This window comes from Serinus canaria, chromosome W, assembly GCF_022539315.1.
Source record: "Serinus canaria isolate serCan28SL12 chromosome W, serCan2020, whole genome shotgun sequence".
NCBI classification, from domain to species: domain Eukaryota; kingdom Metazoa; phylum Chordata; class Aves; order Passeriformes; family Fringillidae; genus Serinus; species Serinus canaria.
Genome location: NC_066342.1, coordinates 2,279,191 through 2,303,874, shown reverse-complemented (window position 1 = coordinate 2,303,874; position 24,684 = coordinate 2,279,191). Strand labels below are relative to the sequence as shown.

Here is a 24,684-nt window from a genome sequence, read left to right as displayed (position 1 = left end):
TGGAACTAATGCTTGCTTTGTTTGTGAAACATGGCAAATCCTTACCAAAGATGGACTTGAAGCTCATTCTAAAATGGGTGGCTGTTAAACATTCTGACATCACTGCCTCTATTTTTACAACTGCTGTTTGGGATGATGTAGGGGTAATGTCCTATGATTTTGCTACCACGGAACATGAGCCAGCAATGCGTATGCTCCTGTCCAGAAGAATAATTTTTGAGACATTGAAAAAGCAAGAGCAGTCTCAGGCTGTATCCTCTGCGAATACCGCCGACCCCCTATCCCACTCTGACTCTCCCTGCCCTCTTGAAACTGGCACGTCTGATACTGAAGACTGGCCGCAGCCATCAACCTCCTCTCTGCCCAGACAAAGGAGGGGAAGGCATCCTGTCTCGTGGTCATTAGCAGCTTATATTGCTGACTGAGGTTCTAGCAGTGAGGAGGAGGGGGACCCCTTTGATCCAGGACCAATAGATTCAGATTATAAGACTGATCTATTCCCTCCTGACCCTCATGATAACTGGATGCAGTTAAAGAAAAAGGCTCTTAAGGAGGGGGACTTTGATATCGCAGTGAAAATAGTTGCTCCAGTCAGGCTTCACGGCACCAGGGGAAACAACCCACAGTGGGAACCCCTCGCTATTTGGAAATTAAGGAACTATGCTGCATGGCTACAGAACACAGGCTGGGGTCTCCCTGTTTTGCTAATCTTTTATGGTCTACGTTGTCAACTCATCTTATGACCCTTCATGATTTAAAGGGACTGGCGTAAGTATTATTAACCCCAACTCAGTATACCATTTTTGATGCTCAGTGGAAAAATGGGTTAGATGCTTTGCTTGTAAGATTTGTAGGGCATACAAACCAGAATATCACAGCCCTCATGACTGACCACCTGGCCAGAGAAGGGGCTCTCTCAGACCCTGTGGGGCAAGCCCACATTCCTAGAGAAGCCCTTGAGGGCATTACCAAAGCTGCTCATATAGCATTTTTAAAGGTTCCTGATGCTGTGGGCCCCCAAAAAGTATTTACTAATGTAAAGCAAGAACCAGCTGAATCTTACATGCAATTTATTGACCGCTTAAAACAAGCTCTTGAAAGACAAATTGAGAATGACATTGCCAGAGAAGTGTTGCTTTTAAAATTAGCTGTTAAAAATGCTAATGAGGACTGTAAAAAACTGCTTAAGTCCTTGCCTAAGGAGGAACCCACCCTGCTGGAAATGATTGAGGCATATAATTGCCTTGGCACACTTCAGCACATGGCAACAGTTACTTATGAGGCTGTGGGGGCTGGTATAGCTAATGCCTTTGCAGCTTTGAAGATTATGCCAGGGGACCCCTGAATGTGCTTCGGGTGCAGGAAATCTGGGCATTTGAAAAAGGACTGTTTCCAAAAGCGGGAGGCCAGATCCAAAGCTCCAAGTATTTGCCCTCAGTGCCGTAAGGGAAGCATGATGCTAATCAGTGTTAGTCCAAGTATGATTTTGAAGGGCATCTGATATACCAAAACCGGAGGCGGAGCACGGGTGTCACTGCGCAAAGACACAAATGCCCCAGCCAACGCCTCAGAGCAGAACACAGCAAGCCTCAGCCCAGCTGCCCCCACAAGCAGCCTTCCTCAGACCGTCGCCAATTTACAATCCAACACACCAGGGAGCACAGGACTGGACCTGGCAACCTCCATCACAGTAACATTACTTAATTCATCTGTTCATTTGCTTTCCACAGGAGTTTTCATACAACCAGGGCAGCGTATGCATGCATTGCTTTTAGGTTGGTCATCCACCTCTTTGATGGGGCTTTTTGTTCTCCCTGGGGTTATAGACTCTGACTCTGACAATGAAATCATGATAATGGCCTGGATACCTTGACCACCTTGCACCATTCCCCAAGGGACTCGAGTAGCTCAATTGATTTTACTTCCCCAAACCATGGGCGTACCCTTCATAGACATAACGCGATAAGGGGGATTTGGGTCTATTGGGACACCCCAAGTATGCTGGGTACAACCTATATTAGAACAACGCCCCACATGCCGATGTACCCTGACATTAAAAGGACAAGAGGTAACACTTGTCAGCCTCATAGACACAGGGGCTGATGTTACAGTTATCTCTCAAGCTAAATGGCCCTCACAATGGTCCCTTGCTGAAGTGCTTCAGGCACTTTCAGGCATTGGAGGGAGCAGCCTCAGCTATCAAAGCTGGCACTTGATACAGATCAAAGGCCCTGAGGGACTCCTTGCCTCAGTCAAACTGTTTGTGTTACCAGTGCCAATGGTGTTATGGGGGAGGGATGTTCTCTCCCAATGGGGCTTTAGAACTTTATCAGATTTTTAATGGGGGCCATGGAAGCACAGATACTTTAAAACTAACCTGGAAAACAGAAAAACTGGTTTGGGTGGATCGATGGCCCCTACCACTGAAAACCCTGTGCACATTAACAGAGTTGGTACAACAACAACTCCTGAAAGGACGTATAGTCCCTTCTACCAGTCCTTGGAATCCTCCTGTGTTTGTTATCAAAAAACAAACTGGCAAGTGGCATTTACTCCATGATCTTCGAAAAATTAATGCAGCTATGGAAGACATGGGGGCATTACAGCTTGGTCTCCCATCTCCTACCATGATCCCCCAAAATTGGCACTTGACTATTATTGATTTAAAAGATTGGTTTTTTGATATTCCTTTACATCCTGATGATGCTCCATAATTTGCCTTTTCCATTCCTAGCACAGTTAAGCAAGCACCCTCACAGACCACTGGGTTGTTTTACCTCAAGGCATGAACAACTCCCCTACTATTTGCCAGTGATATGTTGTGGATGCCATGGGACAGGGAGAGAGAAATGGCAAGGGTTTCTCACAAGCCGCTGTGAGAAACGCTTGCCGTTTCTCTCTCCCTGTCCCATGGCATCCACAATTTGTTGCTAAAGTCCTCAGTCCTGTTTGTCAAAAAATGCCTAATGTTTTTTTGTATCATTATATGGATGGTGTTCTTGTAGCAGCTGAACAACAGGAAGCCATGGAGAAAACCTTAGCCCTTGTCACTGAAGCTGTAAATCAGGCATAGCTCCTGAAAAGGTACAAAACCACCTCCCTTAGGGGCATTTGGGATGGCGCACTGGAGTCCATTCAATTTCCACCCAAGCTCTGCAAATTCAGACATTCGCACCTTACATGATATGCAAAAACTTTTGGGAACAATCAACTGGGTGCACTCCTTGTTATTAATTTCAAATGCAGAGCTAAGTCCTTTGTTTGAACTGCTAAAAGGAGACTCAGACCTTTTATCACCTTGGCAACTTTACAAGCTCAGCAGGCACCGCAATGTGTATCTGATGCCTTAGTAAGCCAACAAGCCGAACACTGGGCATTTGAACTGCCTTTCTTTTTTATAATATTACATTAAGCAAAACAGCCCCACGCTTTGATTTATCAATGGGACTCCAAGGCACCAGACCCGTTGATTATCATTGAATGGTTTTTTTTACCACACCAAATGACAAAAACCATCAGTACTCAACATGAAATGATGGCCCAACTAGTTGTTAAGGCCTGACAGAGACTCACGTCTCCTGCAGGAATTGAATTTTCCACTAATTTCCTGCCTCTTTGCACATTTTATTAGAATGTGATATTTCAGGAAGCAGAGGCTGTTCAGATGGCCTTTGCTGAATTCAGCAGAGAAATCTCAATACATCCTCCAAAACATAAGCTTTTAACACCTTTATTTCAATGGATAAAAAAACCAAAGAGGAGTGAGATTCCACTTCAAGCCTTATCAGTATTCACAGATGGTTCTGGTTCCTCTCATAAATCAGCGGTAGTATGGAGAGACCGCTCTTCTAGTGCCTGGAGAGCAGATGCATCCACAGTTGAGGGGTCCCCCCCAAATTGTTGAACTTGATGCTGTTGACAGAGCTTTTCAAAAATTTTCTGTTACTTTTATTCTGGTTACAGATTCAGCTTATGTTGCAGGAATTGAGATGAGAGCTGAAGCAACAAATCTGAAAGAGGCTGAAAACTCACAACTTTTTTATTTGCTGCAGCTCCTTGTTTTTTCCTCAGAAAATAGAACATCCCCTTACTTTGTTATGCATATTTGATAGCATACAGACCTTCCCATATATTTAGCTGAAGGGAACAGGCAAGCTGACGTTTTAACAATGCCTGTACTGCAATCTGCTCAACCTGATAAGATAGAACAGGCTAAATTGAGCCATTCCTTTTTTCACCAAAATGCTGCCTCTGAATCAAGGGTTTAAAGAAACTCAGAGTTAAAAGTGTAGCTAGATTTAGTTAGGGGGGATAAAAACAATTAAGAATATACCAAGAAGAGTAGAAGTAATGAGAAGTAGTTAATTATTAGTGGATAGAGTAGTTAAGGCTAAGATATAAATAATGAATTTGTCTTTACTGTGTTTAAAGAAGCAGGATGGGGTTGATAGTGGCGCCCTGGAAAATGCTAAGATAAACTCTGAAATGTTAAGCCTTGTGTTTTACCTGCGTAAGTAGTAGTAATTAAAATAATTATTGTATAATCATAAGAAGAACAATGAGAAACTGTATGTTCCTAGTCTAAGGTGGCTATGCTTAGCTGAAATCTATGTATACTATAGAACAATGTAAGTTTAATAATTACCATGAAAGTTATATAATGGTAGAATATAAAAGCATATCCATCCCGAACCTATGTCGGAGTCAGATTTGGGTTTGTACCCCTGACACCCAGAGCTCTCCCATAAAAGCACCTGCATATAATCATTTCTCGTGATTATGTGTTCCTGAACACTAACATTTTGGTGACCCAGATGGGACCCTCTGAGTGCTGCTGGGCGAGTTCGCGACTTGATCACGCTCCAGCCGGCACCGAGGGATTCTCAGGGAGCCCATCGGCCGCGACCGCCTCTGCCGCTCACAACGTCCCTGGGAGAGAGGTAAGGTGCTTTTATTTTGGTTTGGGTGACTGCCAGTAAGACACAGAGAAAGCTACACTTGGTTGGGCTAAGGAATTCCTGTGGTATTGCCTAGGCGCCGTTCCGTAAGACAATCGTGAAAGTGTTGCTGGTTCGGTTTGATATTTTTGGTTGGAGAAGCTCAAAGGAATTTTGGGCAGCAATGCCTCTATTCCACAAACTTCTCCTTTGGGGTGCTTAATAGCACATTGGAAACAGGGTAATTTTGGGGAAGAATTATGTAAAGCTAAGTTGATTAATTACTGTAATACATGGTGGCCAGAATGTGTCTTGGAGAATGGTGAAAAATAGCCAAAATACAGGACTTTGTAATATAACAGTATTTCACAGTTAATGTCATTTCGTAAGCAAGAAAGGAAAAAAAATGGAAAAAGAAGAAAAAAAAAAGAAAAAGCAAGAAAGGAAAAAAAAAAAAACAACAATGGATGAAGTTTCGTATGTTGATTTGTTTTTCTATTTACGGGGAAAGCCAGAATGGCGGGATGAATGTAGATTAATGGTGGTTAGAGCGTCTGCAAGTGATAAGCGTGGAGTTTGCAAGAAACATTGTCTAGAACATTTGGCATTGAATAGGGAAAATTATACAGATATTGATTTATAAGTAGCTCCAATAAGACTAAGAGTACCTAACCCTATCCCACCTGCTTCATCTCTCCCTGTCCCACGATCTGCCCCTACCTCACCGGATCCTGAACCTGTCTCATCTAGTACACCTTTCTCTCTTTATCCACCTCTCCCATCATCACCTGATCCCTCTTCCTCGGTAGATGAGCAAAACCTAACTGTGATAGAAAGGAGGGGGAGGGATGCAAGTGAAAAAGATAGCAATAGTAATGAATCAGCGACTCCAGTAGCCCACAGAACCTGAAGCCGGTCAAAGCTTGCCCTGGTTGTGGAAAGAAAAGACATAGGCAGACAAAAATGGACTGTGATTTCTCCCTTGAGATAAGGTGTAGAAGGGCCAGCATTTGTAGAAGTGCCTTTTTCTCCTGCAGATTTAATTATTTAGAAACAGTCAGCTGGAACTTATAGAAAAAAAAATCCTAGTAAGTTGGCACGAGTAATAAAAATAGTTATGAAAACTCAGAATCCTGAAGGTAGCCTGGAAAGTATCTAATAATCGTGAGAGAGAAGCTACTAAAAGGCAGCAGCAAAATCTTTTGGCAGTAATACAAAGAAAAGAGAACCCAAATTTCAGGAGACGTGGCAAAAGTAGTCGTGGTAGAGGACCAGTTATGCAAGGGTAAAGCATAAATCAATGTGCGCATTGCAAGCGGGACGGGCATTGGAAACAAGAGTGCCCAGACAAGTTTCACCAGGGCAATCAGTTCCAGCAAGAAAACGTTACCAAGGTGATGATGTTAGGAGAATATAGCAGCTGATTAGACATAGAATTTGTAAAATAATTTAGGACATAATATTTCCAGTAAAGGAACCAAATAGTGAATATAGATTAGTGCAAGATCTAAAAGTAATAAATAAAATAAAAAAGGACATTTATACAGTGGTAACAAATCCCTACACATTGCTAACATCCGTAAAAGAGATATACAAATAGTTTACTGTAATTGATTTAAAGATGCCTTTTTCTGCATCGCCCTTGACAAAGAAAGTAAGAAACAGTTTGCCTTTGAGTGAGAAAACCCAGAGAACGGAAGAAAGACCCAGCTCACCTGGACACAACAAAGGACAAGAACTCGCCGACCCTATTCAGAAACCAAGTGGCAAAAGAACTGGATATTTAGAACGAAAATGGGCAAGTACCAAGAGGCCAATACCTATTGTTTCAGTATATTAATGATATACTAATAGCTACAGAAGAAAAAGCGACTGTTATAAAATAACCATTGAGATTTTAAATTCACTGGGAATGGGAGGTTACAAAGTATGCAGAGAAAAGGCACAAATTGCCCAAAAGACTGTGATCTACCTGAGATGTGAAATTTCACAAGGGCAACAAAAACTAGGTACTAACCAAGGTATCCAAGCTATTTGTGCTATTCCAGAGCCCAAGAACTTACATAAGCTGCAAGTCTTCCTCAGATGGCAAGATGGTGTCGCTTGTGGATCATGGACTATGGACTGATTGTGAAACCCCTGTATGAAGCTCAGAAGACGCAGCCAATTACCTGGGGCAAGCCACAGAAAGAAGCCTACCTAAACACAAAAAATAAGCACTGACAACTGCTCCAGCATTAGGGTTACCTGATCTGTAAAGATTTTCAGCTGTTTGTACATGAAAGGCTACGCCTAGCACTAAGAGTACTGAACAACGTCTGAGAAGCTGGAAAACGCCGGTGGGCTACTTTTCCACTGTGATGCTGATGCAAGAAGCCAGGAAGCTTACTATGAGAAGACAGATAAATGTCTATGTACCACACATGGTAACCACTGTCTTAGAACAGAAAAGGGGCCATTAGCTATCTCCAAGCAAGATGATAAAATTCCAGGTAGTCCTGACTGAGCAAGATGATGTCACATTAAAAACAACTAACCTTTTGAATCCAGATTTGTTCCTAGGTACCACAACTGAAGAAGGCCCATTAGAACACGACTGCATAGAGGTAAGAGTACACCTATTCAGCAAGAGAACACTTAGAAGACGTCCTACTAGAACAGCCGGAGTGGGAGCCATTTACACATGGAAGCAGCTTTGTGGAAAACGGAACCAGATACCCTGGATATGTGGTAACAACAGTCAGCACAGTAGTAGAGGCAAAGGCATTACCACCAAATACATCTGCCCAGAAGGCAGAACTAGTTGCTCTAACCAGAGCACTAGAATTAAGTGAAGAGAAAAAGGTAAATATATGGACTGACTCAAAATATGCTTTTAGAGTAGTACATGCACACGGAGCACTATGGAAAGAAAAGAGATTATTGTCTTCTCGAGGTACGCACATTAAACACCAAGATGCAGTCCTACAATTAATAAAAGCAATACAAAAACCTGAGGAAGTGGCAATTCTACACTGTAAAGCACACCAATATGAAAACTCCAAATTCTGTGAAGGAAATCGAAAGGCAGACTAGGCAGCCTGACAGGTTGCTCGAGAGGTGCAAACAACAATAGCATTGATACCTTCAAAGCTCAATATATCTCAATTTAATCTGCCTCCAAAACCAAGATACTCAGTAGAGGATGAGAGACTGGCACGTTTACTAAATGCACAAAAGAACTCGGAAAGATGGTATTTGACTGCACAAAGACAAATAGTGGTACCCCCCCCTTGATAATGAGAGAAGTTCTACAAATTAAAAATAACGAGAATCATTGGGGTGCAGAGGCATTGGTAAAATTGCTAAAGCAGAGTTTAATTTCGGTACGGATGTTAACAATGGCAAAATCAGTTATGTCAAAATGTGATATCTGCTTGAAAAACAACCCAGTGGCTAGGCAACAAGCACAGCTAAGAAGAATTCGGATAAGAATAGAGCCAAGACACTATTGGAAGGTAGATTTTTTAGAATTGCCAAGAACTCGAGGATACAAATACCTGTTAGTAGGGGTTGACACATTTTCTGGATGGCCAGAAGCCCTTCCCTGTCACACAAACCAAGCAAATGAAAAAAGTTAAGTGGTTACTACAGGAAATTATTCCCAGGTTCGGGGTACCCCTAGGGGGATCATCAGATAGGGGGCACCATTTCATACCTACAGTAGTAAAAGAGGTAAGTAGATTGCTGGGGATAACTTGGGACCTCCACACACCGTGTTGACCCAAGTCAAGTGGACAGGTAGAGAAGATGAATCAGACACTAAAAAGGCAAATCAGTAAAATATGCCAAGAAGCCAAGCTGCAGTGGCCCCAGGCTTTGCCAATAGCACTGTTGAAGATTTAAAAAACCCCTAAGAGCGGGATGTCAGTCCCTCCTTATGAGATATTGTATGGGAAACCATATGAATCTCCTGAGCCTAAACCTAATGTACACGTTACAAGAAAACAGGAAGGGTATAATTATGTTCTGTCTCTTGGGAAAACTTTAGCTCGGCTCCAGAGCATCCTCATGTAGAACAGACCAATAATTCTCAAGAAGCCAGTTCATAACATACTTCCAGGAGACGAGGTGTACATTACAAACTGGAATGAAGAACCGCTGAAAGAAAAGTGGAGTGGACCCTATCAAGTACTGCTGACCACCTTTACAGCAGTGAAAGTAGCCGGCGTGGACCCCTGGATTCACTATACCTGAGTGAAGAAAGTCCATCCTGGATCACAGACTGTGTAAACTGTGGAACCAAGACTACAGATTAAATGTGTTTAATTACTTTGAGAATGCTATTAGTAATTGTGCTAATGTTATGGTCATTAATGTCTTTGAGATGTGGAATGCAACAAGATCAATTAACCACTTTTCATTCTAGAATGAAGAGAGAGGCAGAAACACAGGTGATAAAAATTTCTAATGCGGTTCGAGCTGCGAATATAATGATTGGATTACTGAAAGATTTTGCCAAAATGCAAAACACCAGTAGAATAACTGCCTGTCTGCCAATACCTAAGGCAGCAGGGGACCCAGTAAATTGGGGAATCATAACATCAAAACTACCTGAAATACAAAAGAACAAAACAATTGCATGCAAACAGGTACCCAAGTCGAGACAGGGGGTCAAGGAAACTTGGGAGAAAATAGGAACAAAGATAAGACCTATGAGCCAGAAAGACTGTATTCTAAGTGATGGCATACTAGGAACCCCTATGGGACAGTCGGGAGGCATCACGCAATATCAATGCTATTTGCCACACTATAAAAAGATCATAGAAAATGTTACAGAAACTACTCTGGTATGGAAGTGTGAGGCCGAGGATCAGAAAGATCAGATAGAGCCTTGGGACAGTGCGTGGTCTGTGAGTATTCTTCAAAAATTCCAATATATGGCAAACACCCCTTGGTGTATTAAGTGAGAAGGCTCCGAGAATGAAAGAGATCCAGCAGTAACATACACTGCCACTAGTAGCAGAACGTGGGCAGACAAAGTAAGTTAGTGGGCATGCAGTAAAACTTAGGACTGCACTTCTGATGATGCAGAGATAAAACAGATGCCACCCCTGGCAATAGCCCTACAAATTGGTTGTGCTTGCAGAGGGATCAAACATAAACAAGGCAAAATGAATTATAAAGTGATTATAGGATGTACCAAGAGTACAATTAAAAGTCCAGGACAATTCGTATGGGCAACAAGCGATGGTACCTGGACAACACATCTGCCTGTAGACGGGAAAGTAATGGAAATTACTTTGGACCTCCCAACCTTATGTCCAATTTGGAAAAGTCCCCATTTAATGGAAAACATGAACTTCTGCAGATAAGAGCAAGAGGAGAGGTTCTAGACAATGAAAGTCCCGAGTACACTTGGCAAGAACCCTCTAGTTGAGTCAAACTTGGGTAGGCCCTCGAGTCTTTGTTTAGTCCTATAGCAAACTATCAGAGTAGAGAGATGCTGTACAAACTTACAAGTAGATAGACTAGCAAGAGTCACCCGGGAAAGATTTAGAGAATTAAACGTACAACTACAAGCCACCACAAAAATGACTTTGCAAAATCGATTAGCCTTGGATTTGTTACTCCTGAAGGAGCATAGAGTATGTAGATTTTTAATGGGACGAGTTGATAATTTCTGCGTTCACATCCCAAATGTAACTGCAGATGTAGAATATGACATCAATCAGTTGAAACAAATAGAGCATGAAGCACAAGAAGACCAAAAATATTTGACTACAAGTTGGTTAGAAAAAATCTTTAAAGAGTTAAGGTAGAATGTGAGTTCATAAATTAAATCTGTCATTGAGAGTGTGATAATCTTACTTATTGTATTCTTAGCAATTTAGTTAGTTTACAGCATCTTAAGGAGAGAAATACAGAAGAAAACGTCCTGGAACCAGAAAATAATAAAGGCACTGACATGAGATCCACGCCCACTATCTTCTGGTTCTCCAGCCTGTGATAGCATCCACGACACCGTTTACATCAGCCCTAGATTTGAAGAACATCAAGCATAAATTGAGAAGTAAAAGACTCTACCAAGTGAAAACATTTACACCTATAGTGAAGTGAAAATGCTTTCAAAGGGGGGATAATGATAGTGGCACCCTCGAGAATGCTAAGATAAACTCTGAAATGTTAAGCCTTGTGTTTTACCTGTGTAAGTAGTAGTAATTAAAATAATTATTGTATAATCATAAGAACAATGAGAAACTGTATGTTCCTAGTCTAAGGTGGCTATGCTTAGCTGAAATCTATGTATACTATAGAACAATGTACGTTTAATAATTAGCATCAAAGATATATAATTATAGAGTATAAAAGCATATCCATCCCGAACCTGTGTCGGAGTTAGATTTGGGTTTGTACCCCTGACACCCAGAGCTCTTCAATAAAAGCACCTGCATATCATCATTTCTCGTGATTATGTGTTCCTGAATGCTAACAGGGTGCTGATCTAATTGTGAAAAAGCAGAGGACCGTGGCCTGCACCTGGGCCCTGAAAGTTGAGCTATAGCCAAGGGGCCCAAAGCCTGCCAACAAGGCAAAAGGGAAGGGTCACTTTGACCTCAGAAGACTACCGACCCATTTTAAAACCCACCGACCCATTTCAAGTGAAAGACTGTGAAAGCAAGAAAGAACTTTGGACTCAATTGTAATACATTTTAATACAAAGTGGGGGTAGGCAGGGTTAAGTAATGAATATGTATTAGGCATTTTGGAAATTATATGAGTATGTCAGACTTTTTTAGATAAATAGAGAGCCAGAGCCTATGATTCTTTGCACATTCCTTTGGATATAATTCCGCTTGTGCCTGGCGCTGTAATAAATATACCACTTTTCCACTTTAATTAGTTGAACAGTTGTTTGTCCATGCTTCATCTCTTTGATTTGACACTTTGGCATTACTAAAGCTCAAGCTTCAGGAATTATTGCTGTTTGTCCTGATTGTCAAAGGTGTTATTTTCCCTCTCTTGCAGGAGGCGTTAATCCCAGAGGGCTTCAGAGCCTCCATGTCTGGAAGTCAGCCATTACCCATTTTTCTGAATTTGGCCATTTAAAATACATTCATTCCTCTATTGATACCTTTTCTGGTGCTCTTTTTGCATCAGCCCATTCAAGAGAAACAGCTAAAGATGTCTGTAGACACTTCACTGCTGCTTTTTGCAACTCTTGGTATACTATCTGAAATAGAGACAATGGCCCAGATTATACTTCCCGTCGAGTTGCTACCTTTTTTGCCTTACGGGGAATTATGCACAAAACAGGGATTCCTCATTCCCCAACAGGCCAATCTATCATTGAATTGGCTCATGGCTCCCTCAAGCATCTCTTAGTCCAATAGAAAGGGGGAGCTGGAAATGGCACCCCTGCCCAGAGACTGCAGAAAGCTCTTTATGTTTTCAACATTTTGAATTGCTCTTTGATGGACCCTAACCCACCAATTGTTCAAAATTTTAATTGCAATTCACAATTGCAACAAAAAGAAAAAACTCCTGTTTTAGTGAAGGATCCAAAACCCCGTAAAATATTGGGGCTTTATTCTTTGATCACCTGGGGTAGAGGTTTTGCTTGTGTCTCCACAGAGAATGGTCCTAAGTGGATTCCAGAAAAGAATGTGAAGCTGTTTGGAGAACCTTCGACTGCATCACCTGAAGATTTGTTGGAACCCGGGATGCTGACAATTTTAAACTTTCTGTGCTAAAAGGCATAGACCCACAGGAGAACACTGCATTTGACCTGGGGCTGTGGAGAAGGCTCCCAAAATTGATTAGTAGCATTGGGATTACGGGTGTGTAGTTGGTTAGAAGTGTGTGATCTCACAGGGTGAAAAAACTTAGATTTGGGGTTTTGGTATATGGTGATACATGGGAGCCAAGATAGAGAATTTTGGGCATGGGTTAGATGTCTTTTTTGCACCTTCTTCCTTCTTCTTTATGGATCTAGGTGGCTTTCTCTAACTGGATGAAACATGTCCACATTGTGGGTTTTCAGTGATCATAACTGGGTTAGAAGCATTGAGACATAAACTTTAAGGAATTTAGAGATTTTAGAGGAGCTGAGGTTTTAGTTAGAGATAAGCTTTATTAGAGTTAATCAAAATAAAGGGGTAGGCCTTGATGAAGTTATGAGTTAGTAGTTAACTAATAATTGATTGCTTGTCAACATAATGTTTGGTTAGCTGGGTTTTTAATGAAGAATATGGAAACTGATAAATAGCTTTTAGGAACATAAGACAATTGTAGGCCTCCTCTGTTCTGAAACCAATTGAAGACAGGGAATGGGAGTTCTACCAAGGGTTCATTTGTCATATTTGCATTGAAATGGCAGAAAGGTCAGAACGAGGAAGATTTCATTTACTTCCTCATTTTGAGACCCCTCCCCATGAAAGGGACCACCGACCCATTTCGAGGAACAAACTATGCATGCTTAATAGCTTTTGAACTAATTACCATACGAAGCGGGGAATGGGATGTACCAAAGTTATGAATATGCATTTTTATTTTGGGTATTCAATACTTGTATAGATAAAAGGACTCTGTAATCACCTGTAAATTGCGGTGTGTATTTGGGAGCTATCCCGCATGCTACCTGGCGTCGCAATAAACATACACTTTCTAACTTTAACTGTTAGAGAGTCTTTGTCCATCACAGTTGGATATCGGTACTAGATCAATATCCATAATTTTAATAAATCAGCATAAATAATATAGATGTCAACTGTTTATTGGGTAATTGGGACTTAAATAGCCTTGAACAGACACCATTTTAGGGCACTTTCTCAACTTGATAGGGAGAACTCAAATCTCATGAGTTTCTAATAGATAAGGATAATAAACTTCAGAGTGAGTCTTCAAAAACATTTCCTGACTATTATTTGCCCAGACCTTGGATCAAGAAAGAGCCTGAAATTCTAACATATGGTGCCCATCGTGTGAGGAGAAAGCCTAAGCTCCTAGGCCAGGGTCCCTGAATGAAGAAATCAGCAGTATATGCGGTAGAAGCAGCGTTAAGCTGGTGTGTGGCAGCAAAAAGCTGGAAAAACTGAACCCCCAGGGACAAAACCAGCTTGGATCCAAAGCTCATGTCTGCTGGCCAGAGGCAAGACCGTGAGACCGAAGTTATCAGCTGACCTTAGGGTCAGGTAGGAATCTTTTTATATCTTCCTTCACAGCCAAAAACATTATAAAAATGGGGAATGTAACATCCAAGACACAAAACGAAGCAATGGAAAAATTAGAATCCATAGTTTAAAATCATCCTATCCCTGTTTCAAGAGACGAATTGCGAGACCTGTTAACTTGGGTCCAAGAAAAGTTTCCAGCTGCAGATACAGAATTGCTTTTCAGTCCATCTCTATGAGGCTCTGTCAGTTTAAAACTATATGATGAAGGCACATTTAAAAACACCACGGCTGCAAAACTTTTGCCAGCAAGTAGAGCAGTTTATGAATCTATAATCAACATAAAACATACACAAAAGACCTCCAGCGACACTAACTCCGCACAGAAAAAAGCAGTGAGTGCGCAGGAAGGGGGAGTGGCTTCGTCAGCTCTGCCAGTGCCCACAGCTTCACTGCTGTCGGAACTCAGGACATACCTCTGGGAGTCTGGAGTTTCCTGGGACCCTTGCCAGGGGGCTCAGAGACCCTGGCACACAGCCCAGAACACCAGCGGGTTCGAGTACGAACCACGGAACAACTTAACACCTTTACATGAAGAGATAAAAGCCACGGCAGTTTAGATAATATAAAAATAAAGTACTCACAGAGTGTAAATGTAGGTTTTAGGATTTTTGGTATAGGGGTTTCTGGTGACAAGATGGAGGGATTTGGGTGTGTCTAGCCTTTCTTCTTCTTCTCTACCTCCATCTTGTCTGGTGATGTTGGCACTTTTAGATTGGTCTAAAGTAGAAACTCACTGTCTAATATAGATGATAGGTATTGGAAAATAATTGTAAATATTGTACACGTAGTTTGTAGTATATAAAGATAACACCGCCCTGGGGGTGGGCGGAGTGCCTCTGACTGTCCTGCCGAACGGATCTCGGCTGGACAGGGAGAAAGAATTTTATAGATAAGATGCAATAAACAACCTTGAGACCGAAAAAATGAAGAGCCCTGACTCCTTCTTCAAGCACTGGGCTGGGAAAAGAAACTTTCGAACTTTTCTCGGGGTCACTCTGACCAGCTAGAGAGAGAGACCCCGGCACACTGCCACTTGAAAAATCGCTGATAGCTACCCAGACGGAGGTGGGGGCAGTTCAGGCAGTCCAAGAACCCCCCAGCCTTGAGAGGGTACTGCCCACGGAATATCGGGGACCGGAGAGGGGGGCGGTGCTGAACCCGTCTGTACTCAGAAAGCAGCCGATATGCAAATTTCGCAACTTACGCGATCTAGGTAGCCAGCAGCTGCACATACTATCTCAGTTCCCGGACTCAGCCAAGCGGCACCGCAGACCCCAGTGGGCAGAGACCAACCCGGGGCAGAGAGACACGCCCCGCAGCCCAGGATGGGCGACACAACCCCCCCGAAGCGGATGGCCGGGACGGCGCAGCCTCCTGAAGTGGGCGAGGCGACTCCCCCACACGAGGTGTCTGGTGTGCCCCAGCCTGGAGCAAGCAGGGTAGGCGGGGTGGGTGGACCGGCTCCCCCGAACGCACATGCACCACGAGAAGCGAGCGCAGCCGCTCCGACACTTTCGCAACCAATATTAGAACCACAAAACACGAGGGTTCCCCCAGGGGTTTCGGCAGCTCCGATAATTACCTCCTTCGGGCATTCATTCACATACCATGGCGCTATGCAGCAGGCGTTTCATAGACTTACTATCCCAGCGCAGAGACTGTGCGTACGCGCTCTATGCTCAACAAGATGGCGGTGTGCTGCACGCATCTTCCGTACAAGATGGTGGCGTTAAATGTGTCTCTTCCGTACAAGATGGCAGTGCGCTAGGTACTTCCGTGAACAATGCTTACGTCGTTCCTCCAAAGCCATCTTGTGAACAACAAGGTTCTCAACCTCCTGCTACAACGCCACCACTGGCTGCTTCTATTATTACACCTTCCAAAAATTATATTGTACAGCATATACAACCATCAGCTTTTTACAGGGGAGGAGGAATGAATGTAACGTTGGTATCTGAAAAGGGAAATCCTGACATGACAACACAATTGATGGCCATGCCAGTGAGGCATTTTGGAGGAAATATACCTGCCAGATGGCTACCATTGGCACACGAAGTAATAAAAAGATTTGAGACGACCTTAGAGAGGGGGGCTTAGGCTCTCCTTATTTCAAATAACTATTGAGAGACATGCTTAAAGTTTATGATTTCTTACCTTATGATTGCAAGTATATTGCAACCACAATTTTAACAGACTCACAATACATTCTATGGGAGGTCAAATGGAGAAGAGCTTTGGAAAGATTAATAGTATCTTATGCTAGAGGTCCAGATGCAGGTCTCACATTGGCTCAACTAGGCAGCGATCCACCTCATAACTGACCTGAAACTCAAGCTACAGATCTGCCTCAAAATGTAATCACAGATATTAAAGAAGCAGCTCGAAAAGCCACCTTGCAAGTTCAATCTACTGGAACCTCAGAGGGCACTTTCACAGAAGTAAAGCAAGGAGCATCTGAACCATTCACCTCCTTCATAGATTGCCTTACTCAAGCAGTGGAGGGACAATGCTCTGATGAAGCAGCACAACCACATCTGCTTCAAAGCTTGGCTTTTGCGAATGCCAATGAACAATGTAAGCACATAATTAGTGCCTTGCCTGGTCCACAACCAACCCTGCCTCAAATGATAGAAGCCTGCAGCAACATAAGCACTCCTGCACATGGAGCAGCAGTTCAAGCAAATGTCTTGGAAGAACAATTTGGAAAACCCATGAAAGCTTCAGATCAAAGATTAGAAAAAACTCCCACAGTTTTTCAAGTAACCTTTCAACAAGGCAACTCCACAGAAAATGCATAAATACCAAATCTTTGTCCAAGATGTAGAAAATGGGAACACTATGCAAATCAGTGTTATTCCAAATATGACATAGATGGAAATCTTTTACCATGGAAAATGCTTCCCAGTGAGTGAAACCACCATGTAAAGATGCAAGTATTAGCAATGATTCAACTACCCAAAATGTCTCTGAAGACAGAGCATTTGGGAAACATCAAGCAGATCCTACCTGCAGAGTCATCAGCTGATTCCCCAATGATTCAGGGTCTGGGGGATTGTTGGTAGCAAGTTTGTAACCTTTGTTACTTCTGTTTTCTATAGGTAATACCGATAAAAAGTGATTGTTGTTAATATTACATGAATGCTTAGAAAAAGGGTTGTCTTAACTTCCTCGAACACTTCCTGTTGATAAATTGATTATATAATGTGAATTCTCTGATTTTTGTGATAAGAATTATTATTAAGGTATTGTTGTGGTGTTTACAGCCAGCTTTCATGTGTTTTATTATCTCTTTGTGTGATCACCTATAAGACACGTGTCTCTTCAGGATCCTACTTTTTGTTTCTTAACTACTCATATGTTTTCTTTATTCAGACTGGTAGTTTCATGGTTTTCTTCAGTTATTATTACAGAAGTACTCCAGCAGAGAGTCCAGCTGTAACATTTACTTCTTTTTTGGGTTTCAATTTTGTACTAGGTAATCAGTCTCTCATTCAGCTGCACTTCCTCCACCTTCACATTCTCAGTGTCCAGATCCAGGCTCACAATCCTGCCTGTGACCACTTTTAGATCTTTGAAGAAGTTTGCTGTGTTTGAAGAACCTCTATCCTGAAGGAAACTTTGGAGGGATTCAATTACTTGATAGTTTAATTGGTCTTTAACCCTAAGGTTTTTTGCTCATAACTGTTATTTTTAAGAGTCTTGTTTTAAAATGTGTTAAGTGACACCCACCAATTAGAGTTTGGGCTCTGGCCAAGCTCTAGCTCTACTCAGATGGGATGAATGATAATCAACCCAGTTGTCTTCTGCATCAAAAAGTATTCAAGTCATTTTGGCTTGGCAATTTGACCATATGTGACAGCTGAGCCTACTTTCAAAGGGAGTTCGGAGACTGAGCCACCAGATTTGTGATTATTTAAGAAAAAGAAAAAAAACTAATCACTTCTCAGACTCACATCTTTGCACCTCTTTAGTGTTTTCATTTTATATTTTACACCACACAGCACAAAGAAACTACACGTGTATGAGCCCCTAACAGATTAGTTTCTCTGTGAATTGATTCTGTAAACTGATAGTCAAAAGCCCTTCCCCTAAGAACCCGGAGTGCTGAAACCAGGCACAAACCCTGCAGTTGCAGGCTCGGGCAATATAGAATGCCCCAGTAGTGGGAGTCACGCGTGTTTCCACCCAAGGTTTGGTCTAGCAACGGAAATCCATGCCCCTGGTACATGCGGCTGAAGCTCCCCTGCCGGAGGAAGGAAGGAGCTCATGAATTCCCATACAAACTCAGCAGAACAAGAAAATAGCATGACAAATACTACGGGGAGAAACGTACCTGCCATTCCGACAGGCGCTGAATAGATGTAAGAGTGAATTCCCGTTCCTCATCTTCCTCAACCGAACCAAGACCCTGAAGGGAGGAAAACCACAACGCCATCCTCACCACAAACTACACAATGCTGACTGAGCCTCCCCAACCCTGAACCGGATGTTCCTGTTGCTTGAGGTCGTTACGAGCTTCCCCGGAAATGACTCTATACACTACTCCCAACGGCTGACGATAGGCAGAGCCGTCCCTGTCTCTTCCGAGCTAGGGGAATCTCGATTCCTTCTGACATGGGAGGCTGAGGTGTATCGCAAATTAGTTTTTAAAGGTCACTTAAAGAATCACCGGCAATGGTATCGGCAAAAGCAGGTTTAATATAAAAGTGAAAGCACTACAGAGTTCATTGTCCAGGTTCACTCTATTATTTACTTGAAGGTTACAGCACACAGAGAAAAAACAAATCAATCAATCTAAACCCAGTATCAACCTAAAAACTCTCTATGTGGAGGCTGGGGCAGGGCAGGGTAGGGGGAAGGGTAAGAATAGGAAACTGTAAGGATAAAAAGGAATAAGGGAGAGCCTTCCATTGAGACAGCGTTCAGTGTGGACCCCCTTGACAAACTTAATCCCAGATATAGCCAACGCTTTGGGCCTAAAGGTTTAACAGCACTTGAACATAACAGCACTGAATCAATAGCTTAAGTTAAACAATTTAACAAAATATTAATATAGAATTTCCTATAAGCACAACAGTAACTCACAGGCCTAACTTACTTAAAATCTAAAGTACTTAAGAATCCAAGAGAGCAGCATTCCTAGTACATTTGTTATAACATATGAACACTTGCATGCACAGAGACCTAAAGGAGTACGCACAAGTTAAATACCTGTGAAAAATTCCCCTCTAGTTCAGTGCTCATTTTGGATGTGAAGCGATACGTGGAATAAATAAACTCCACAATCAGAGACAGTTATGAAGTGGGTATGTATTGTCAGTGCCCGGCACAAGCGAGATAGCTCTCGTGAAAAACTTGTGCCCCGAGCCTCAGTCTGACTCACATTTTTATTCACAAAGGTGTTCCATATGCAATACATTGCACAACTTTTTCATGTATATTCAACCCTTGGCCCCGCCTGTCCTCGCCTTGCATGACAATCAGATCTACGCTCTTCTGGGCATGCGTTGTTTGCTGTGGTGGTCGCACGGGGGTCTCTCGGTGGTCTCTGAGGCTGAAGGCCATGGTCTTCCTCATGACTGAACTTTTGAACTGTTCTCCTTTGCGCATGCGCTCTTGGTCCCTTGGTGCTTATCTGAGTGTCTGTCGGCCTTGATCAGCTTGGAGACTGAGAAGCTCCTTTATCTGGGTTCTTTGCATGTCTTGGTCTCCTCTGGTATTGTTCTTTATGCAAGAAGCTTCAGAAATTTGCATTTTCCTATGGCCTTTGTACCATGGCAGGGGTTTCTTAAGTAAAAGGGTTAAAATTCAACACATAGTTCTACAGGCTAAACTTTAAATGCTTAATTCATATTGCTAACTCAAGTGAATTCCAAAAATCTCTATTTCAGATGCTTTTGCATTTTCTCAAATGTGCCGAGCTTGCTGTGTCAAATGCACTTCCCTCCCGTCCGAGCGGGGGGGGGGAAGGCGGCCGGGGCTAGCTCAGAGCACAGCAGCAGCTAGCAGCTAGGGGCACTACCCGGATCCGTCAGGGACGTCCGGGCTGCGCCTCGGCAAGACAGCGGCAACAGTATCGTAAAGAAGCGGCAAGGCGGAGAAGCCGAAGAGAAAAGAGGGTCTTAACACGCCCGGTGTAGCCCAGTGGTTTTATTGTATCATTCCTCCACCGCGTCCAGGCGGGAAAAGACGAGACAAAAGGGGGAGAAGCAGTATATAAAGGGGTGTACAAGAACCAATCGGGGGAAACTGAGGAAGGGAATTCAACATGACTGACAGGGGTGGCAACAAGTGGTACACGAACGAAGGAGGGGCTCAGGGCACCTGCCCAATCACCCCCTGCGGAAGGGAGAAGTTTCTGGAAGGATGGGGGGGTTTCAGGAGATGAACGGGGCTCTGGAGGAGGGGAAAGGGGCAGTTGCCAGGGGAACGGGGGTGGAGACAAGGGCTTGGCAGCGAGCCCAGACAGGGAGGACACCATTCGAGGGAAAGGGGGAACCAGGACTGAACCATCGAACTGGGTATAGGGGTGTAACTGGGGGAAGCATCACAAAACAATACAAAACAGGGAAGATAACTCAATTGGGAACTGAACACACACCACAACACAAATGGGCGAAGGGTTGAGCCTTGAGGATTGGAGGTATAAGCCCAGGCTCCATTGTCAGCATTCATCAGTGGTCCTCTAAGTAACTTGAGAGTTCACTGGCTCTGCTAGGTGTCCTACTCAGAAGGAGATGACTGATTACAGCCTGCTGCAGTCCAGGACAGTTCAATGGGTCTCACTTAAGACTGCCATTTAAAGGGTCTCAAGAGAATTTGCTTTAGTCACAGGAATTTTCCATCCTGGCTGCAGTTCAGGTTGGTAACTGTGTGAGTCGATACATGATATAAAATTTTGATAGCCAAGCCGAATTTTATTTCTAAATCTTTTCTTTTAAAGAAAGCAAGCAAGCAGCGCTGGGTGGCTGGGGAGTCACCGCTCCACTAACGGCACACACCACTACAAGTTCACCAGAGTATATATACTGTTTTTAAGCCTACAAAGCATTTTCCAGTGTGCTTGTGTAAGTCCAAATCAGCAAATATCAATAAGCTGGGATCAGCAATTTCATAATCCTTCCAGGTGGTCGTTGGCTTCCTGTCCTTCTTGTGGTCATCAGGAGGGAGGCCTTACCAGTGTCTGCTACATGATTTTTGTCAAGTGCATCAAGCTTTTTATTATGGATAAACATTTAGTTGCTTTGTTGCAATATTCCTTTAGCTTTACCACAACTTCCTCTATTTTATTCTAAACATCAGTCATCTTGCTACCTCATCTCTTTACTCTACTATACTTCTATTTCAATGCTTTATTTGGCTATTCAGTCAGAAAGTTTCAAAACCTTTCTTTGTAGTTATCCCAGGGAACACATCCACTTTCGTCACAGCAGATACAAGCATTTGCTGATTCTATTGCCAGTTGACTCAAATCACAAAAACATTTTACACAATACAGGCAGGCAGCAAGAACAACCACAAGACCGTGGCTGAAATGCAAAGAGTAAATTTATTTCATTACCTCGCTAACTGGAGGATCCTGAAGCAACACCTGGGTGGAGACAAACAAGCAGGAATGCCGGCACCGTTAAGACCAGTCCATGCTACCAGGCAAGGGCTGCTGTTTGCACCCATTTATCAGGGGCCTGTGCACGCGTAGTTTGCCACCATGTTGTGATCTCCCCTATGCTTTTCATTACCTCTGAACTTGATCTTCTTTCTCCCAAAACAGGGAGCTCAAGCATGTCCATGAAAATGCCTCCAAGTCTCTGCAAACACTTATGTTATCTCTACAAAGAAATTCCACTTCTCAAAACAGAGGACAAACAGCAGTAGGCATAATATGTGGGATTTCCCACACTGTTATTTTCCAGATCTCAGCATTCCCAGATGCAAGGTCCCTTGGGTGAATCTACAACATTCTTTGACTTTCAACACTTTCCTCCCAACAGTAACTTTCTTTGAAAGTTTGATAACAAAAATGTTAATCCATTTGGGTTATTCAGGCAAGAAAAATATTTTTCCAAGGCTGTTTGTTAAAAACTAGGAGCTCCTTAGACAGTACAAGTTCCCTGGAATAGACAGTGTTTCTGATAAGCTCAAGAGGAGCTCAGCCCAGGTGCTGTCAAGGCCAAGGCCTAATGAGCATTTCTCAGATGATAGTGCGGCCTAGGGGGAAGGGGGCATTGGAGACTGAATGTTATAATTTATGGCTTAAACATCTTCATGAAGGACCTTTGCCTATTATAGCAAAACTGTGTGAAAAATACTAATCAATTGTTTTCAAAATTTTAAAAGTTTAATGATAATAAAATGGTTAAAAAGATAGTAATATAATTAGAGTAATAAAAATTTGGAAAATTTGGATTAGGACAATATGAGAAAACAGAAACAAAGAGTTACGATGTCCAGGTACCTTTTTCTGGGAAACATATGCCCAAAAAAGGGTACCCGTTAACAAAGGATTAACCCTTAAATGCAATAGCCTGTTGCATATTCATACACCTCATACATGATGCATAAATTCCATTCAAACAAAGGATTCAGTCCGGTCAGTATGAACTTCTTCCTCTTAATCCTAATGGTGTCTTCATGGCTGAGAAGGCAGGAAGAAGTTAGTTTCTTCTGATAAGAGAGCAATAAATTCTTTTTCTCTGAAAGATTTAGGTATCCTGTGGCTGCTATCTGGTGCGAGTACCTCATTCCTTTCTTAAAAAAATATCCCACATACATAGGTGTTGTCTAAGATAACATGGATTCTAATGCCATTATAGTGCAAGGATTTCATACTGCCTGAGCTTCATACCTCCTCAACGTTTCTTGCAGGCAGCTCCTCTGAGCACTGACTGCCCCTGATCCTTGCAGCAGTCATCTGACTCCTCTCACTCAGCTTTCCTTACTCTTATATATCACTAGTTCTTGTTGGTTACAGGTGTGGCCTGTCAAGATCAGGCCTGCCTCCAATCTTCAGCAACTGGTCCAGCTGCAACTCATGGGGGGACAAGATCACCCTCTACACATAGGTCCTATTTTAACTGCAAAAGTTACCTTTTAACTACAAAACTACATTTACCATACTATTAAAATGTTTATACAGCACTACTAATCAATACAACATAATACATATAGTAAATATCTGCGTAGAGCCATATATTATGCACTTTTCACAATCCTCCCTCTTTCTTTTTATAATTAATTTGGCTTGAGCAATATTAATGGTTTTCTAGCCTTCATTAGTTGCTCATTTTCTTCAGAAATCAATCTCACTTCTCTGAAGGGGTCTTCTATATTATTTTGTTTCTTTAACACCATAATCCTTTGCACTGTGTTTGTTGTAGCCAACTTTTGATCCATGGTCACTAATTGCATGCCTTGGAATACACTGGTGATGAGCCGAATGAAACAGGGGATCAAACAAGGAAGAAATATTAGACTAGCTGTAGTGCATAAAAGGAAGAAGCCTAATTTTTTCCACCATTCTATTCCCAACACGGTTTCCCACCACCGAGTATTTAGTATTGATTTCCACTTTTGAACTGGCACATGGGCGATTTTTCTGATATCATTGACTATATCCAGGACAGCATCTCCATTGTCATCTATTTTTAAGCAACAAGCGGATGTATTGAATTTTCCACAAACACCCCCTTCTTCAGCTAAGAGATATTCTAAAGCCAACCTATTCTGATACATGGCCACTCTCATTTGGGTTTGTTGCCTTGATATTAATTCCATTGCCCAACCAGTTTTGTTTGCTATTATCTCTACAGCAGCTTGGAGTCTTATAATACGATTTAGCATTTAAATTGGGGTCCAATATCCCCAGTTCCCATCTTGTGCCCAGGTGGCTGGCCCATCCATTTCCAAAATGTGTTCAGGGGGCCATTCCTCATCTCCCCATTTTTGGAATCCTCCAATCAAATCTCTTTTGTTTCTCTATAGATCCTCATAAACTGGTATCCCTAATTGATCCCCATCAGGTCCTGGCAAAAGAAAAAATCCTGGCTGTATGATTCCCAGAGTACAGCTCCCTTTTAACTGAGAGGGGAGTTTTGGGTATGCTCTTTTTCCACATATCCAAAATAAGCCATCTGGAGCTTTCCAATAGTCAAACTTTTGCTGATCTATATTTTCCCAAAATTTGGAAATTTCTGAGATGCCAAAGTAAGGATTTTTGCCTGTATCATTACATTGAAAAAGTCTGGTTTTATTATCATACTTACAATTTCCTTTTTTTTCTTTTTCCTGGGTCCAGTATATGGTTGGTTCTTCTGGAACCCACCATACAGAAGTTCCGTTGCTAACCTTATATCTTTTACAGGGAGTTTTTCCTACTTCATGAATGAACTTTTTCCCAGTGTGCCAGAGACATTCTTCCCCTATCACTATTGAACTCAAAATCCACCCCTCTGGTTGCTTCTCTCCACTTATACTTGCTTGGTTTCACTTAAAGAGCTCAGCTGGGCCTAAGCTGCTGCCTTTCCATGGCCATT

At 42.5% G+C, this 24,684-nt stretch overlaps 1 protein-coding gene across 7 annotated transcripts in view; it reads right to left on the bottom strand.

The window, feature by feature from the left end:
• The window catches only part of LOC103814606 (hsp90 co-chaperone Cdc37-like 1), a 92,295-nt gene extending 73,633 nt beyond the window's left edge, over positions 1 to 18,662 (bottom strand). For 2 of the 7 annotated variants that reach the window (XM_050986422.1, XM_050986427.1), the window contains exon 1: positions 18,486 to 18,662. In XM_050986422.1, coding sequence (XP_050842379.1) covers positions 18,486 to 18,587 — 102 coding nt within the window. In that variant the 5' untranslated portion in view covers positions 18,588 to 18,662. Of the gene's footprint in view, positions 1 to 15,759; positions 17,082 to 18,485 lie in introns of those variants that run through there. The other 5 variants (XM_050986426.1, XM_050986428.1, XM_050986423.1 and 2 more) reach the window with 4 other exon arrangements.
• Positions 18,663 to 24,684: the final 6,022 nt, after the last annotated feature.